Source organism: Hippoglossus stenolepis, chromosome 21, assembly GCF_022539355.2.
Source record: "Hippoglossus stenolepis isolate QCI-W04-F060 chromosome 21, HSTE1.2, whole genome shotgun sequence".
NCBI lineage: Eukaryota > Metazoa > Chordata > Actinopteri > Pleuronectiformes > Pleuronectidae > Hippoglossus > Hippoglossus stenolepis.
Window position 1 is genome coordinate 3899629 of NC_061503.1, and position 16300 is coordinate 3915928.

Consider the following 16300-nt stretch of genomic DNA (forward strand, 5'->3'; position numbering starts at 1 on the left):
CCCTTAATATTATCTTATAATCTGATATGAACATTCTAGTTAATTGCAATTTATACAACGTGTACCCCAGAGATTCAGATTCACCAGTGGTAAGTTAGCTTCCTGGAAACATCCCATGAGAGAAATACGGATCTGGAGACAGTTTGCATTGAAACAGCTTTAACTGTTTGGTCAAAGGAGACTGTGGGCTATTTTTCTATGGGGGTTTTCCTCTCTTTATTCAAGAGTGTGGTCTTTCAGTTTGAGAGCAGGGCAAATTGATTTAAGGTTCAGATTTTGTAATGCTTTAACTCAACCTTGCACTTGCACTCAAATATACCCTGCTTGTGTTCAAACTGTGCACTTGCCCTCGGATATTGCCCTTTGTTGCTTGCACAGATTTCTTGCGCTCCAGCTTCAGCTCTTCTACTTCTGTGCACGCTTGAAATGTCTGCTCTCCGATTTCTCTATTCTTTGATTATTTCTTTTGCACGTAAGATATTTTGTGCTACAAGCCAGATGTAGGTGCATTAGCTTTACTTCTTTAAGAGCCCTGTGCAGGAGTGCATTAATCCAGTTTAAGTAACTGCCCGTGCAGGAAATCTAAGCACATGCAGGGGCTATTTGAGTGTGAGCACAGGGTTTTGAGCGAAAGCATTACAAAATCTGAACGTAAAGTCCTGATTACAAACAGAGAGACCATGCTGTTGAATAAAGATATTTTCCAACACGGCTGACAACTGTAGAGACCTATAAAGTAAAATTTAAAGGGAATCTTCACTGATTTTACACATAAAGCAAAGTTTTATTTCTGTCTGTTAAAAAGGAAATAACCCTGAGGACTTCTACACTCCTTTGTACTCAGGGCGCACAAAGGAGTGTTATAGCAGATTGTCTCAGGCTCTCATTTTTCACCTTTCCTTTTTATTCCCTCTGTGCAAGACTCACAACTTTATTTAAATACAATACTAAAATCACTGGAGTGTCCCTCTAGGTATGACAGTTCTTTTAATGTAGGGAAACTAAGCCTATAGCTGAGAGAAATACCAAAAACGCAATAAAAGCGTGATCAACCCCGATCAGGTTTGACGAGAAACTAGAAATGTGTTTTTCCACATTAAACCAAAAGAGTAACAGTAACAATATTTCAACAGATTCATGATCAACTGATCCTGAATTATGACACACAGTCAACCCTTGACTTAAGTTACTGTACACTTTTGGCTTATTATCACATAGGCTATATCACATTAAATGTACATTACTAGTATTTGCGAGGTTAAAAGATAAGGCCGGTTGTATTGAAAGTTCTATCCATGGGATTTGTTCATAATAAAGAAAATGTAAATAATTTATTACAAGTCTCTACAGCGTCCCAGTGTTGAAGGATTATCATCCATACAGGTGATTGACCCTGTAGGTAGACATGGCTTTCTGAGAGGGAATAACGGAGGGTGGATCACATCAGTCTGAAATTTGCAGCTTCCATTTCACCTATAGCCCAGTTGGCCCACCCAAGTATATAAGCACCAGAGAAAATACAGGTGAAGGTGTTTCTAGATTATGGAGATGCATCCCATGTATTAATCATGGTAAATCATCAGTGCAAACCAGAGAGACATGCCGAGTCACGGTGGAACATGCTGAGTTCATGGTGACCTTTAGGGTCAAAGAGCAGTAACTATCCAGGCAGCGGCCGACCGCTCCTGGCAGTTGTGTGGTAGGTGGACATTTAGTCATTTAGCAGCATTTTCTCAACAGGAAACCTCTTTAACAAGTGTAGTTACTGCTGTTTGACTTCTGCGCGGCAGTGCGGTGGATCTGTGATCAGTGTGGATGAGCAATGAAACTGTACAGTGCTATGACAGGCTACTGAGGAGCGTTAAGGCTCATTCTCAGACTGCTGCACACCGACGCGCTTTCTTTCCGCACCCAGCAGCCGGATCTCCTCACTGTTTGATCTGATCATCTGTGTGTTCAGGAAATGAGCCTTAGCTGTCGAGCAGAACCTGCCAGGAACAGCAGATTAGATGCACTATATACATACACATTTACATTGAGGGGCATCATGTCCTAAAGTAACTTTACATCAGGCAAAGTAGCATCGGCTTCGCTCCAGTTTGTGTCTCATCTATTGTTAGTTATTGCAGTTGAGAAATTTGGATCTTTTTTTCAGCGAGATAATTTGCTGATTAAAGGTCATTTAACAACACTCCTCCTGGTTTTAAAGGTATTTCCAGATTATATTAAAAAAAAAACTTAAATCTGAATTTCAAATAAGTTAATACATTACATTTTTGACCACAGTACCAAGCTGCAACTCCATTCCTATTGCCACACAAGCATGCTAGTTCCTTGTGTCAAAATATTTAAATAGGGTTCAAATTCCAGTAAACAAATGATCCAGTTCCTCTTTAGCAAAGAAACCAGATTTAGAAACCTCTGATGATGAATGTCTTCAGCTTTTATTATTCATGGGTCATTTGTATTGGCAAAGCATTGAGGAAGGCCGCCTTTCATTTGGAGCTAGCACTGACTATCACTGTTACTTGTGACCGTTAAAATGACAAATACTTTCAACAGGGACTTTTACAGTTCAACAAGACCAACAGGGTGGTGACTTTTTCTAAAGAGATGATCTGTCCAGTCTCGGCACATCGCTTACAAGAGAGCATCTATCAGTTAAACCTTCATGCAGCCACATTAGCAGGAGAAAATAGATGTTTAAATATTCAGCAGGTTACATCTGGGTTACTCCAGGCTACTCTACAAGCTAGGGGGGATAATCCTGGAAAAAGGCCACACATTGAAAATAATGCAACCGATACATCCCACCCCTTCCCATCAGCCTTCTCATCAAAGCAACTCCCCCGAAACACGTGAACGTGCACTGCCCGAACAACTGCTAGAAGACGACTTTTCCGTGACTCACTCCCTAACTTCTGGCTATCGTCTCTGCTTCAGCGGTGTGTGTCTCTCCGGCTGAAGACTGGTCATGTGCAGTTAAGCCACAGGCAGGTCAGTTTGTGACAGACGGGTACGCCAGTGAATCATTTCATTCGAATTGGGGACGTTATCGGGACGTGATGAGGATTTCAACAAATAAGATAAAGTGTTTAAGAAACAATCACCAACCCTACCTTTATGTACAGTGAATTCAAATTTCATATCCTCTGCTGCTGAGGATTTTTTAGGTTTTAGTCATTGGTGGTGAACATTGTTTGGCTGCCACTCAAGACTGTGGTACTCCTTTCTTTTCCGCCACTAAAGATTCTCACAAGTTGCTAATGTTGAAAACTTGACAAAAAGAGATTTGATAAGGAATTCAAATTCACTGAGCAGATTTGAGATAATGCAACTAAACAGCACCCACACATTTCTGGCTGACATTGTTTTTTGGAGTCACAACTTGGTTTAGCGGGTTAAAATCACAAGTGTTGTTCAATGACCTACCGGGTTTGAGAAAGCCCACCACGAAATGATCTGTCATAAAAGCAGATGCTTAGCTCCCTGATGCCAAAGTAATGGTAACATGTGAAAGGTACACGCTGGAGTAAGCAGTGGGTGTGAGAGACGCATGTTGTCCCCGATCGAGACAAACTCTCCCAGATTGCATATTGAACAACAAAGAAAAGAAGTAAAGCCAAGCCACCGTTTATCCATGAGCTTTCAGAGACAAACACTTTAGCACACTCAGTCGTTTGCCATGAGTCCAGGTGCCGACAACAAACTGCGTGAAAGGTGTGTGTATTGACAGGAGGTCGAATCAGCATACATCTGTACATGTCAACAACTCAGAGGTGAACACACATATGCATACATACAGTCTTCAATGTACAATTAAAACAGGCGGCTAATTTTGTTCATACGTCGTGAGTGTCACTCTTAAACATTTTATTTGGTAAATTCTGTATTTGTGTAAAAGGGTGTGTGTGTACATAAATATATATATATTCATACATACTTACATATACACACACACCATTTATGTATACTCTACTCCTTTTTCGTCACGTAAAGATTTGCTGCATTTTACCGAGACAAGGTTACGTCTTCATTTTTTTCTGGCTGAACATGTTTGATGATGCTTCAGCTTTCACTGATACTAAATGGGGGTGATGGGAGGTGGAAGTGTTCGCATAACAATATTCATCTTATTGCACCGGGCAATTTGGACTTAGTTCCTGTTGCTCTTTGGAACGTGTGAATAAAAACAGGCAGAGCTCCTACGCAACTCTGAGGGCAAAGATGACAAGAGTCGCATCACAAAGCTTAGTGCCCCGCCCCGCCCCATCCTAACACAGTCAGTCCACGTACATAGGAGAGATGGGAGAGGTGGGGATCTGATCCAGGATGCGACACACGTAACTGGCGACGTCCACGAAACGCTCTTCATACATCAGAATGAAGGTGTGTTTCTGAGAGGGAGGATACACAGAGTGTTAGACTGGCTCCTGTGAACAAACTCAGGGTAAAATGATAACTGATTGATTAATTGCACCAAGCAGTCGTAGCTGTTCTGTAAAATATCTTTTACAAAATCAAATGTTATCTTTTCAAAAGTTTAGCTACCTGATTCGTCTTGTTCTCCGGAGGATTTATATACATAGATATTAAAACATAACACTTTTGTAAAACATATTTACTCTTACTAAAATATTTTCATAATTTTTTGCCACTTGAGGGCAGCAGAGGAGGCTGAAAACAAAACCCTGAAACGAAAGTCGTCGTGGTAGATGTGCTGGTGAACCATTCACACATCTATATTCATATTCACTCAGACTTATTCACAGCCACCTCACAGATGTCAGTCAAATAATACTGAAATAAATTAAATATATACAAAATATTAAACACATTCATTTTGTTAGACGCAACATGTTCACCAGATAAGTACTGCATTATCCATGTAAAACAGGAGAGGAAAGAAAAATAATGAATGTGATCTGCCGAATGATCATTCTATGAGGCTGCATCACTATGAGCTACGAATTTCACATTAAACAGTCAGATAGTCGATCATTTACAAAAAAAATTTTAGTCAGCGTAGCTTTAAATGTTCAAAAGACAAATTTATTAAGGGTTTCATACGTGTAGGAATTGAGAAATTTCTTTCTGAGACCACTATTGACTATTTATCCACCAAATAATACATTAATATTAGTATATACATGTAAATAGATCAACATTTGACAGTATAATATAATAAAGTATAATATAAAATGCCCACAACCTGAGTTGTGTGTTTGATCTTAATTTGGGAAATGTGTGTTGAAACTAAAGAATACCGCTCGAACTCACCAGAAGCTCCTTGTACTTTGGCCTTTTTGATTCATCCTTTGTAAGGCTGGAAAGAAAGAGTACAAACATTAGACATGGTCAGCACAGGGGTAAAGGTATTCAGCAGCAGACCACACTGCTTCCATGACTTAAATCAGTCAGAACCTCAGCTCCTTGGGGTCTTAAGCTAATTATATTAAAATGTATCCATAGAGTGAATCCATGGTGAAATTGTGAATCTGTAAAAATGAGTCCAGTTCATGATGTCATTATATCACTCAACAAAACAATAAACAATCTTAACCAAAGGCCAACAGATGAGCACTCAGAGAGAACATACCTCTGCCAAGGCTAATGCCCTCTATCGTCATGTCAAAGCAGTGTTTCCCATTAATCATCGAGACTGTGGCGGCCCGAATCTACTAATTTGTCCGGCCACAGCATCGTAATGACACAAACTTTTTGCCGCATGCTCGCTCACAGCATTGTGTGTTACAGGTTACAGTGTGTTACGCCCATTGAGTTGTTACCGTCCACGCAGACAGTCGCACCTCATAGAGTCAGCTGCAGTTGTGTGCGTACCCACTAGTGGCATGCAATGCAGTTCTCTCTGAAGAGAACTTGTCTTTCACACTAGTCTGTGTACCTCTCACCCAGAATCTGTCTGGGTGAGGGAAACGCTACAAAGAAAGTGAAAACAAAAAATCCTGGATCTGCCAATTTATTCAGATGAGCTCCAAAATTGAACAGATTTTTCTTTAGGTCATAGAAATTGGCTCAGTAGTTTTTGTGTAATCCCCAGTTAATAACATAACCTCCCACACACACACACAAATTCTACTTGTTTGAATGTGTGACTGAGTTTAATGAGCTTACCATAGGTTAACGAAGTTGGTGAACTTGGGGGAGAACTGTCTGTCCTCGGAGTTGCTGAGTTGAGGAGGTTCTCCTTTCACCACTTGTGTCAGCTGGTCAAAAACACTATTCCACTTGGGATAAGGAAACCTTCCAGTGGCCAACTCGTACTGAGAACAAACACAAACCAGGCACTTTGAACACACTGACAGACTTAAACAGATTTAGGTAACGTTTCATGATAAAACTACTTGTCTTACCAGGGTGATTCCCAAGCTCCACACATCAGACCGGACATCGTAGCCTTGTCTGGAAGCACTGGGGTCTATCCTCTCAGGCTGAAAACACAAACAAGAGAGAGACTCAGATACTGAGATACTGCACTGACCCCTACTGGACAGTTTTTCAATTGCAACTTCCAAAGATCCAAATAATTGGTATATTAGTTTGAAGCTAGTCCTCGTCCATAACTGTCAGTTAGTAACTATAAATGTGAAAGATAAAATCAAAAAAATGTATGTGTTTTAACACATTTGTGTCAGGAGCTTTTGCACATTAGTTTGACCACAGGTCATTTTGACTTAAAACCACTTCCATGTTTTTCGTGTAGCAGTGACATGAGATGAAACAAGAAATTTGACAGATGTAATCAACCGTTTCTTTTTAACACAGACCAACTTGCTACTGGTACGTCCAGAGTTCCCACAATGGACCCGATGTAAAATTGAAGTCCAGTGAGTCTGTGATGTTAAAATACACGTGCTACCGTTTTGTGCTTCAGGAAAGTTGCTGGTGGATGATCAGTCTGGTTTCTACTTCTGCAGCATTTTATGTCAAGTGCAAAAAACTATTTCCATGTTGCTTCAAATGGGTAAAATATGAGGTGAAAGACTGATTACACGAGAAGAGAAACACAACCAATGCAGATGAACCTGAGCTCAGGATCCTTCACACCTTAGTGGCTCAGGACTCAACCGGTCATTACTGCTGATGACTCACCGCCATGTACGGCCTGCAGCCTGCATCTCTGGTCTTGGCTATGGAGTCGACCAGCTGACCACTGATGCCAAAATCACACAGCTTGATGTTACCCCTTCGGTCCATAAGAATGTTGGAAGGTTTGATGTCTACAATGACACAAGATACAAAGTTATACTGTGTGAAATAATAGGAATTTGTCCGATTTCAATATTTTGTGCTGACATTTAGTGCTTTATGAGTCTGTATCAAAACATTATGTTCTTTTAAAGCATATTAATTTAAATATTAAAATCCTGTTCACACCCAAACTAAAATAAAGGGTAAACAGACCAAAATATATACATATTAATACATATATATATATATATACACAAACTTAAAAACTTACCTCTGTGAATTATTTTCAAGTTTTCTTTTAAGTGGTTCAGTGCTTTAACGGTCTGTTGAAGACAAAATCAAAACACTTGTGGTCATTTCTTTTAATGATTTTTAAATGGTGTGAAGTTTAAATCGGTGAGGAAAAAGAAAAATCATCTACTAACCGCTAATGTTATTTTGCCTAATATTTCCTCTGGAATGATGTCATCTAATGCACAATATACATATTTGTAGAATTTGTCTAGTGAGGTAGCCATAAGTTCCATACAAATCCAACAGTCCCCCTGAAACAAAGAGCAAAAAGTTAGTGTCCATCAAGAACTCTTAGACGTCAAAGGGGACCGACCTCAGACACTTATTGACGACTGACTGTGAATCATTGAGATATTATGTGATGTCAATGCAGACAGTTTAGGAGTTCAGGCAGGAGGCGTTTGTCTGACCTCTCTGAATAGAGCTCCGTAGAACTGAACGATGTAGGGACAGTCACTACTCCTCATCACCACGTCCAGATCCATCAGCAGCTGCTTCTGCTCCTTCTCGTCCACAGTGGAGCGGATCCTCTGAGGGACGAGCGACACAAACACACGTTTTCATTGGTCACATTTCCGCAGCATCCACAACACAACCATTCAGCTTTCCATTGATGGACTCACACGATCTGACTTTCTTTGCTATGGATAATTTAAAGCTATAACTAATGATTGTATCCATCACTGATTCATTTGTAGATGTGTGTACTTGTACCGATATATTTGTGAGGACCATTTTGACTGGTCCTCACTTTCTTGAGGGTTAAGACTTGATTTTAGGGCTAGGGTTAGAATTAGGTTTAGGTTAGATTTAGTTGTGGTAGTTAAGGGTCTATGAAATGCATTATGCCAATCAGTGTGCACACATACATAGAAGTACGTGAATGTGTGTGTGTGTGTGTGTGTGTGTGTGTGTGTGTGTGTGTGTGTGTGTGTGTGTGTGTGTGTGTGTGTGTGTGTGTGTGTTCCCTCTTCAGTGAACGTGATCATCATCAGGCTGATGTCATTGGGATGATTTGGAACTTTTGTCCTCTATAGAAACCCACAAAGATTGATTTGATTCTACAGACTTTTAAAATTATAAAGATTGAATACATTGCTCGTACTCTTTTCCCATGAACACAAACATTGCAGAAATTCCATAGTTTGGATGAATGAAATTCTGCTCAGTTGTCTTTTAGATTCTGTATTATGACCTGATTAATTGTTGATTAAGGTAGATTCAGGTGGGTCTATTAGTGTAAGAACCAATCAGCTGCTCACCTTGACAGCCATGATCTGGCCTGTGGGTTTGTGGACCATGTTGTTGACGGAGCCATACGCTCCGCGACCAATCTCCCCGAGGTCTCTCAGGTCCTCCGCTGTGAAGTCACAATGCTGCTCGGCGGAGATCTTCAGCTTCCCCGACGACTCGATGCTGTGTGTCCGCATGCGCTCTCTGGAGGGAGAGGGAGAGAGAGAGAGAGAGGGGGGGGGAAGAGGAGGAGGCCACGGGAAGTGGAAAGAGGAAGGAGTGAGAAAAGACAGTGTCCATGAGAAGAACATACATTATACAGTAATGTGGATATGATGAATATTTCATCAGTAATCCATGAGCTTCTGCCAATCTGAAACATGTGAGGGTTCCATGAAGTGGTTTGAAATCTGAGCTCTTTTCTTTTTATTGGGTGGGACTGAAATCTAGTGGGGGAAAAGAAGTTTTTACTCCAATGGGCTAATGACGTAATACACAGTTCTTCATAAGACATCCTCTTGATACTTAATATCTCCATCTACAGCGTCACAACTGGAACCTGCTTTATGACAGTGCCACCTAGTGGCGTAAAGTAGCAGACATTTTAATGAAGGAACACAATAAGATGCAGAGAACGTAATCCAGTTATATAGTAACTAGAGTGACAACCACCCTAATTAACAATGTTAAAGAAAGTGACAAATAATTCCTGAATCAACACCAAAGTTAAATGGGTCATTTCCTGACAAGGGGTGAAAACATAACCTTACATTTGCTGTCTGAGTTTTCATACATTCCCAAAAAAATGCATCAATCCAGCTTGCTGCTTTGATAGCAAAATGTTTTTATGACTTAACACCTATCGTGATCATGTTACAACCACCGGCTGCATCAAGGGAAAGAGAGAGAGACGGAGATACAACGCCCGATGCAGGGCACATTCTAACTATTACCATCAAAATGATTACATTTGCCGTCAAGGAGGTTATGTTTTCATCCCTGTCCGGAGGTTCATTTGTTGGTTTATTGGTTTGTCGGCAGGATCACGCAAAAACTACTGGACTGAACTTGGTGGAAGGATGGGACATGGGGCAAGGAAGAACTTAAATTTTGATTGAGGAATTTTTCTTCAACATTTCAGCATGACATTTTCACTGATTTCCCAGGCCATACTAGTAATGATAGTAGATGAAATAACAACAACAACAAACTGACATCCGAGTTGTCTGTACTCACATGTGAGGGTTTTGGAAAGACAGGGGCGTTGGATGGAGCGGGAGCCTGGAGGCTGGTTTCACTGGCGGGTTGGCGAAGTTCAGCTTCAGCGCTTTACGTTTACCTGGCGGGACCGAGAGAGAGAGACAGATCCAGATCCCTGCTACATGCACGCTACACTGTGGGTGCAACCAGCTGATGCAAGCAGGGGACACACACACAGTAGAGTATCATCTCAGTCGAATCTGACTATACACACACACTTGAGATAAGCCTTGGCTGAAAATGTGCAAAAAGCAACATTAAGGAATTTATGCCACAAAACGTCCCAGCAAATTATTGGGCTTTGGGCAGTTAAATCTTCATAATGGGTCAACAGAGGATAGTGAAACTGTTGTGGTGTCAATGTGGTTTAAAAGGTTCAGTGTGTTTAGTGCTGTTCTCATACAGAGACGGACCTCTGGGTTATCTCAAGCGCTTCTCAATGACAGAAGAAGCACAAAATGCATCTTGAACACAAGCACAAGTGCCCACATGGAACAAGGGTTTCCAATACCATCACTGCATCAGCTCTTTTAGCTGTATATGGTACAAATAATATATGCATTCTAATTATTTGTGTTGCCAAAAAGAGCCTTACTGCAGGTTATTGATATTGGGAACCCCCGGTAAAAGACATTTCCAATGCAATTCCCTTGAGAAATCAAAGTGACCCAACACTTAAGACAGCACTTTAATATTGATTCAAATGAAATTAAATTCACATTATGGCAAAGCTAAGTAGACCTTATTGCATTCACAGTGTGTCACCTGTGAGTCTGCTTAATACGACGGCTCTCCAGAATAAAACTGCTAACTTGTACGAGCTTCTTTGCAAAGTGCTGCGTTCAAGTGTTGAGTTCCCTTTGCCGTGCCCTGCTCAACCAGCTCTCGAGTGCAAACAGATCCCTTTAACCTTTAAGCCCCGGTGCACAATGAATCTTTCTCGGCTGTTTAACTGAATTCGGGACAGCTCATAGCAGTGGAACAGTGGACAGACTCCCCAACTACCAGAGCACCACACAGGCTGCTTCAATAGTCTACTGTGGTTTCTTTTTTCGCCTGCTCTGTCCGATTCCGTGCGTGCGTGATGAAGACTGTGGAGGTAGATGGGTGTTTAACCAGCAGCGTGGCCGCTCATCAGGCCAGGACAGAAACATGACTCGGCTGAAAGGCAGTGAGGGAATTGAAACCACTCTAGACTACTGAAGTGTACCCACATATAGTAAGAGGTCGGTGTGCTTTGTGTGCGAGTCTATTGCTTACTTTGGGAAACTCCAGACAGGCTTATCTGAAACCCTGAAGTAAAGAAAACACATTTTACTACGTTTCCTTAGGGCCTGTTTCTATGTGCTAGTAGTGGGTCATTCTTAGCAAGTGCCATCCCATCACGACTCAAAAGCTGGAAGTGTGATACAGGGCAGGTTACTGTGAATGTGCTTTAGCTGGTGGAAGAAGCACCATTATATTTAGAATGGGGGGTCTGGCTCAGTGCACTGCCAGGCAACTGTTTGTGTGTGTGTGTGTGTGTGTCTGTGGGTGGGTGTGTGAAACCTGATGTTCCATTGTACTCACATCAGAATGAAATTCAGTTCAGTTTTAACAGGTTTAGTCAATTCTAGCCCGACGGTGGAATGTATTAAAATGATTTTTTCCCTTCTCTCATTACTGGGACCCCCCCCTCCCTCCCCCTGCAGATGTCACTTCAGTACAGTCACCGAAAAAAACGAGTGCGATCAAGATTGTGATACTGTGATCAAGAAGAAATCGCTTGTGGTGTGCCACCCTTGTTTTAGTGGTTTAAGCCATTTTTCTGAGAGGTTATGTCGCTGTTCTACTGTAAAGAACCACGTTCCACTGGCAGACCACAGCTGTGTCTCAATTCAGGGGCTGCATCCTTCAGAGGATGCGGTCTACCCGGCCCACAAAGACCACGAAGGCGGAACGGAAATGAGAGGATCTGGCCTACTGATTTCTGTGATCAGTGTCACCAACAAAAATTCCCGTGAATGCAACCTCAAATCGGAAACACTTGGAAATGATTTGGTACCCATGTTTCCGTTACTGATTAACAGAATTTTACAATTTGCTCTAAGTAGTAGTAGAGTTTTGCTCAGGCAAACTACATTTTCTCCTGATTTGTCTGGAAAAGGCTATTTTGGTGTCAGAATGTCGGTGAGATATGTGGCTTGCAAACAAAAATGGGTCCAACGTTTACCTCCGTGACTATGGGGAGCAAGAATCATAAGCTGCTTTCAGACATGCACTGATCTCCAGAGATGCTCCGGACAGAGGGGCTGTATGTGTGAAAGCAAATGTCGGACTGAGACTCCAGACCTTCTGCAGAGTTTCTCCAGCCAGTCCCCTGGATTAAAGTCTGCAGAATGTCCCAAGGAGCCGATAAAAAAAGGAGGAATTCTCTTTTGGATTCACCGATGCAAAAAGAATACCCAATTCTCCGAGCATCCCCCAGAGGTCGTGTCTGAAAACAGCTATAATCTGTGCTCAAGTTCTCGTTTTGCTGTGTACCAGTGGACCAGCGGTGGTACATCACTAAGAATGTTCAGATGGCAGCATAACAAGAGTGGCACATCATGAGGAGCGTGGTGCGTGTGGATAGCACACTAGTGACAATCTGTGTATGAGCGGCACACTGAAACGGCCACATTGTGATCGTCTGTGCAGCCGAGGACGACCCGTGGCCGCTCGATGCAGCGCCTCATCACACGGGGTCTGTCAACTGTGTCTACATCATTCTAACGTGGAGACTACATGGGAAACATGCACGGAATGAGAGGATTTTTTTTTTAAAGTGCAGGGTTTGTTTTGTTTGTTGTTTTAAACAAAGAACAAAACTAGAAAAGAAACTAGAACAAAATAAAGGTCAACAGAAGAGGGTGGGTAAGGAACATTTGATGGGGGGTGCCTTTGCCAACATGTGGCAAACACAGTTGTAAACAAATGACCTCACAACAGCAGACTAAGACCTAGTAGTGTAGAGAGTGAAATACCTGTTTCATTCTGACATCTCCAGCAGGTGTTGGGTTCTGTGGGGTTTAGACAAGACATTTGACACTACACATCTGGCAAACACACATCTGGACACAACAATTGCTCTGCTGCTAATGAGCTAAGAACACTCAATCAATGGAGATACCGGCCCATTAGCCGGCGGCTAACGTCAACACGTCCATTATCGGACGCGACCCTGCCTGACACGTTGTTTTCCAGGTAAATAAACACTGAGTCTAAACCGCTGTGGCGACAATACGTGGTTAAACACGGGCGATTAATCACTGCTAGTTGCTAATGCTAGTAACTAACACCAATTGAACCTGTCCCCAACTAGCTAAGGCTAAGTTCCACAGCTGCTACTGGGCGCTGCTTCTGCTTTACCAGGTTTCAGAGGGATTTCACTGTGGTTTTTATCCCAAACTGTCATGGCTGGAAATTTGAAAACACAAAAAAAACGTTTATTTCGTTTGGCCGCGGTCAGGGCTCGGCTTCCGTCCGATAATGGATTTAGAGTGTGTACTCGGAAAGGCTAGGTCGCATCACACGACATTCTGGCTTAGCTTAGCTTGAAACGGAACCGTTTTACATCGCGTTAGGCACGAGACAGACATGTTGTTTCCGCTCAGAGGAGCAGAGGTAAACAGACTTGTTATACTTCCACACCGAGACACGGGTCAGAAGTGACGTTGCACACAGAGTAAACGCTGTCAGACCAGCGAGGGTAAAACATCCCCGTCTACACACTTAGATCAATATGTCTGACCTGAACTGATTTGTTTGTGTGTCTGTGTGTGTGTGTGTACTCTGCTATAGACAGCGGTGTATGCAGTGGCCTGGCTGAGGAGGGACACACTCTTTTAAGAGTAGGCCCTGGTGGTACGTGCAGCAGCCTGGTGTAATAATGCCGCTGAATAACACGACTTTTCGTTACTTTATATGTTTCCTGTCGAAGCTTGGTGGTTTGGTGTGTAATCGAAACATGGCAGACCGAGATCTCAGTAACTCTTCAGGCCTTCTGGACCAGCAGCTACACAGTAGCTACACACCACTGCTAACCCGCTGGAGTTTCAGGGAGCTACTTCAAGCTAGGCGAGTTTCGGCCCTTCAAAATAAAAGCGCGACTTCATAAACGTTTTACTACTACTATCAGTGACCACACTGTGACCCAAATATAGGGTTATGAGTCGTTTAGTACTTGACTGTGATAAAAGGATAGCATATAAAGGATAGCATAGGAGTGCATATTTCAATATTTTAAAATATATGTGGGCCAGTTCTTGGCTTCTTGGCCCCGTACACACCTGGTATTAACATGTGGTTTTAGTGATGCAATCACAAGTGGACAGCTGGATTAGCATTAAGAAGTGGCCCAAAACGTAAGGTGATCGGATCTCAGGTCGGATCTCACCTCCCAGCTCTATACAAACAAACACGTCTGCCATTTTTGATAATGAAGACCAAGTTATGTTGTTTTTACAACAGTGTGTGTGTGGTGTGTGGTGTAGTGTGTGTGGAAACATGAGGCCCAGACCACCTTCCAATGTGGTCTGGTGATCGCATTGATATTCAATCTGAGTGCGTTCACATCTGTATTTAGAGCGATCCGATTGTGATTGGATCACAAAAAACACGTTAATACCAGGTGTGTACAGGGTCCTTACGGCCCGAACAAAAATCGTTGTGAGCCTCGAGTGGCGCACGTGATGAATGGTGAACGTGGCCCAAATAGCACAAAACAAACGTGGGCCACTTTTGGTTGACATGCAGTATTGGGATGGCTTACTTGTGGCCCAGATCTGGCAAACAGGAGCAGACCGCCCAAGTGCCATCAATCCATGAGGTGTGTGGGCCGGACGTGGGATGTGGGCCAAATCTGGACCAAAACATTTTGCTATCAACAGGACATTGTGTAATTCTAAATAAATTCAGAAAACAAAAATAAAAGAGCAACTTCAAAAATGGCTAACTCCACGAAAGTGTTGAGAATTATTTCATGCAAATTAGAATTTATGGGTGTACATATATAAATATATAATAATATAAAATATATAATTCTATTGTATGTGTCATTTTAATAGTAAAATGGGTGACGCTGGTGCCTAGATTTCTTATTGTACCAGAGCCTATCCTGTTTCTGCCAATGTCACGCAATAGATGAATCAAAGTGATATTCTACAAGTCACCGGTTTTGTGGTTTTAACACATCATTCTTCTTCTACCGCCAATAAAAAGAACTTAGATTACCAGCTACACTCACAACACTTAGCCAGACCAGTCCAAAGTCTGCAATTTGCATTCATATATTAGTAGATCAGTAAACTCAGAATAAAACTTTTTCACGATTCACAAAACGATTGCATGGTAAACATGGACCACAATCTGGCTTTTATCTTGAAAGTTCTGACCGGAAACACTGGTTTATCGCGTCTGTGTTCACGCTGGCTGTTTGCGCCTGTGAAGCTAGAAGCTACATGTCCTCACTAGCTGCGGGCTCCCCGGTGGAAACACGGGTCCCCGGGCTGTGATCGCCCACCTTGCATGCCGCCGCCGCCGCCCTGCGTGTTCTGGTGGAGCTGGTGCGACGCGGATCCCACCACGCGGCCGCTGTTGCCGGAGCCCGTGGAGTTGCTGTCGGGACTGGGAGTCGCCATTGTTGTGTTGGAGTCCGGCAGCAGCTCAGGCTGCAATGCAGAGAGTGAAACTTCGCCCCCCCTCCTCCTCCTCCTTCCCTCTGCTCCACACGGGACACTGCGTCACTTGAACGCAGCAGCAGCAGCAGCGCCACGGCCACGTCTGTGCCGCTGCTGCTGCCTTCATGGACTGTCGGAAAATATGTTTTATCACCCTACATATCATACCCCCATGTCGAATACTTTTTAAACTGCATCATCTCAATGGCCCACTTCTGCAAAATAGTGTACACAAAAGAAGTTCCAACCATTAGCTACTTACTCTATATTTTTACAGTGGTGCAGTGAACGACACAACTTATTATATACATGTTAGTTATTTCATTTACAATTTACAGTTGCATTCTTCAGTCATGGCACCATTATATTACTTAATGTCCAGTAACTGGCTTTACAAAGCGTTCAACTGCCTTGTAACACCAACGTAATAACAGCCCACAAATGTAATAAACCACAACGTAATACAAATCTGCAACTTTTGATAGCAGTTGCCTACCACAGATGTAATTTCCTGCAAATGTAATAGCTGTTATATTTGCAGGGAGTTGTTACATTTGTGGGACCGTGAAAATCTTCAGGTTCTAAAATTGTAATAACTTCTC

At 42.4% G+C, this 16300-nt stretch overlaps 1 protein-coding gene across 4 annotated transcripts; it reads right to left on the reverse strand.

The window, feature by feature from the left end:
* Nucleotides 1–3617: 3617 nt before the first annotated feature.
* map2k4b (mitogen-activated protein kinase kinase 4b) lies at nt 3618–15773 on the reverse strand. Of its 4 annotated transcripts, XM_035146713.2 has the most exons (14): nt 15542–15773; nt 14792–14881; nt 13005–13040; nt 11260–11292; nt 9976–10078; nt 8769–8943; nt 7917–8036; nt 7638–7757; nt 7484–7535; nt 7114–7241; nt 6375–6452; nt 6136–6284; nt 5281–5326; nt 3618–4397 (listed from the first exon to the last, which is right to left on the reverse strand). In XM_035146713.2, exons 1-14 carry the CDS (start codon nt 15657–15659, stop codon nt 4284–4286), a joined length of 1362 nt encoding a protein of 453 aa, XP_035002604.1. In that variant the 5' UTR covers nt 15660–15773; the 3' UTR covers nt 3618–4283. The 4 variants fall into 4 exon arrangements, with proteins under 4 accessions (XP_035002604.1, XP_035002606.1, XP_035002605.1 ...); XM_035146715.2 differs by lacking the exon at nt 14792–14881 and having other exon boundaries at nt 15542–15772; XM_035146714.2 differs by lacking the exon at nt 11260–11292 and having other exon boundaries at nt 15542–15772.
* Between the last annotated feature and the right edge of the window lie 527 nt (nt 15774–16300).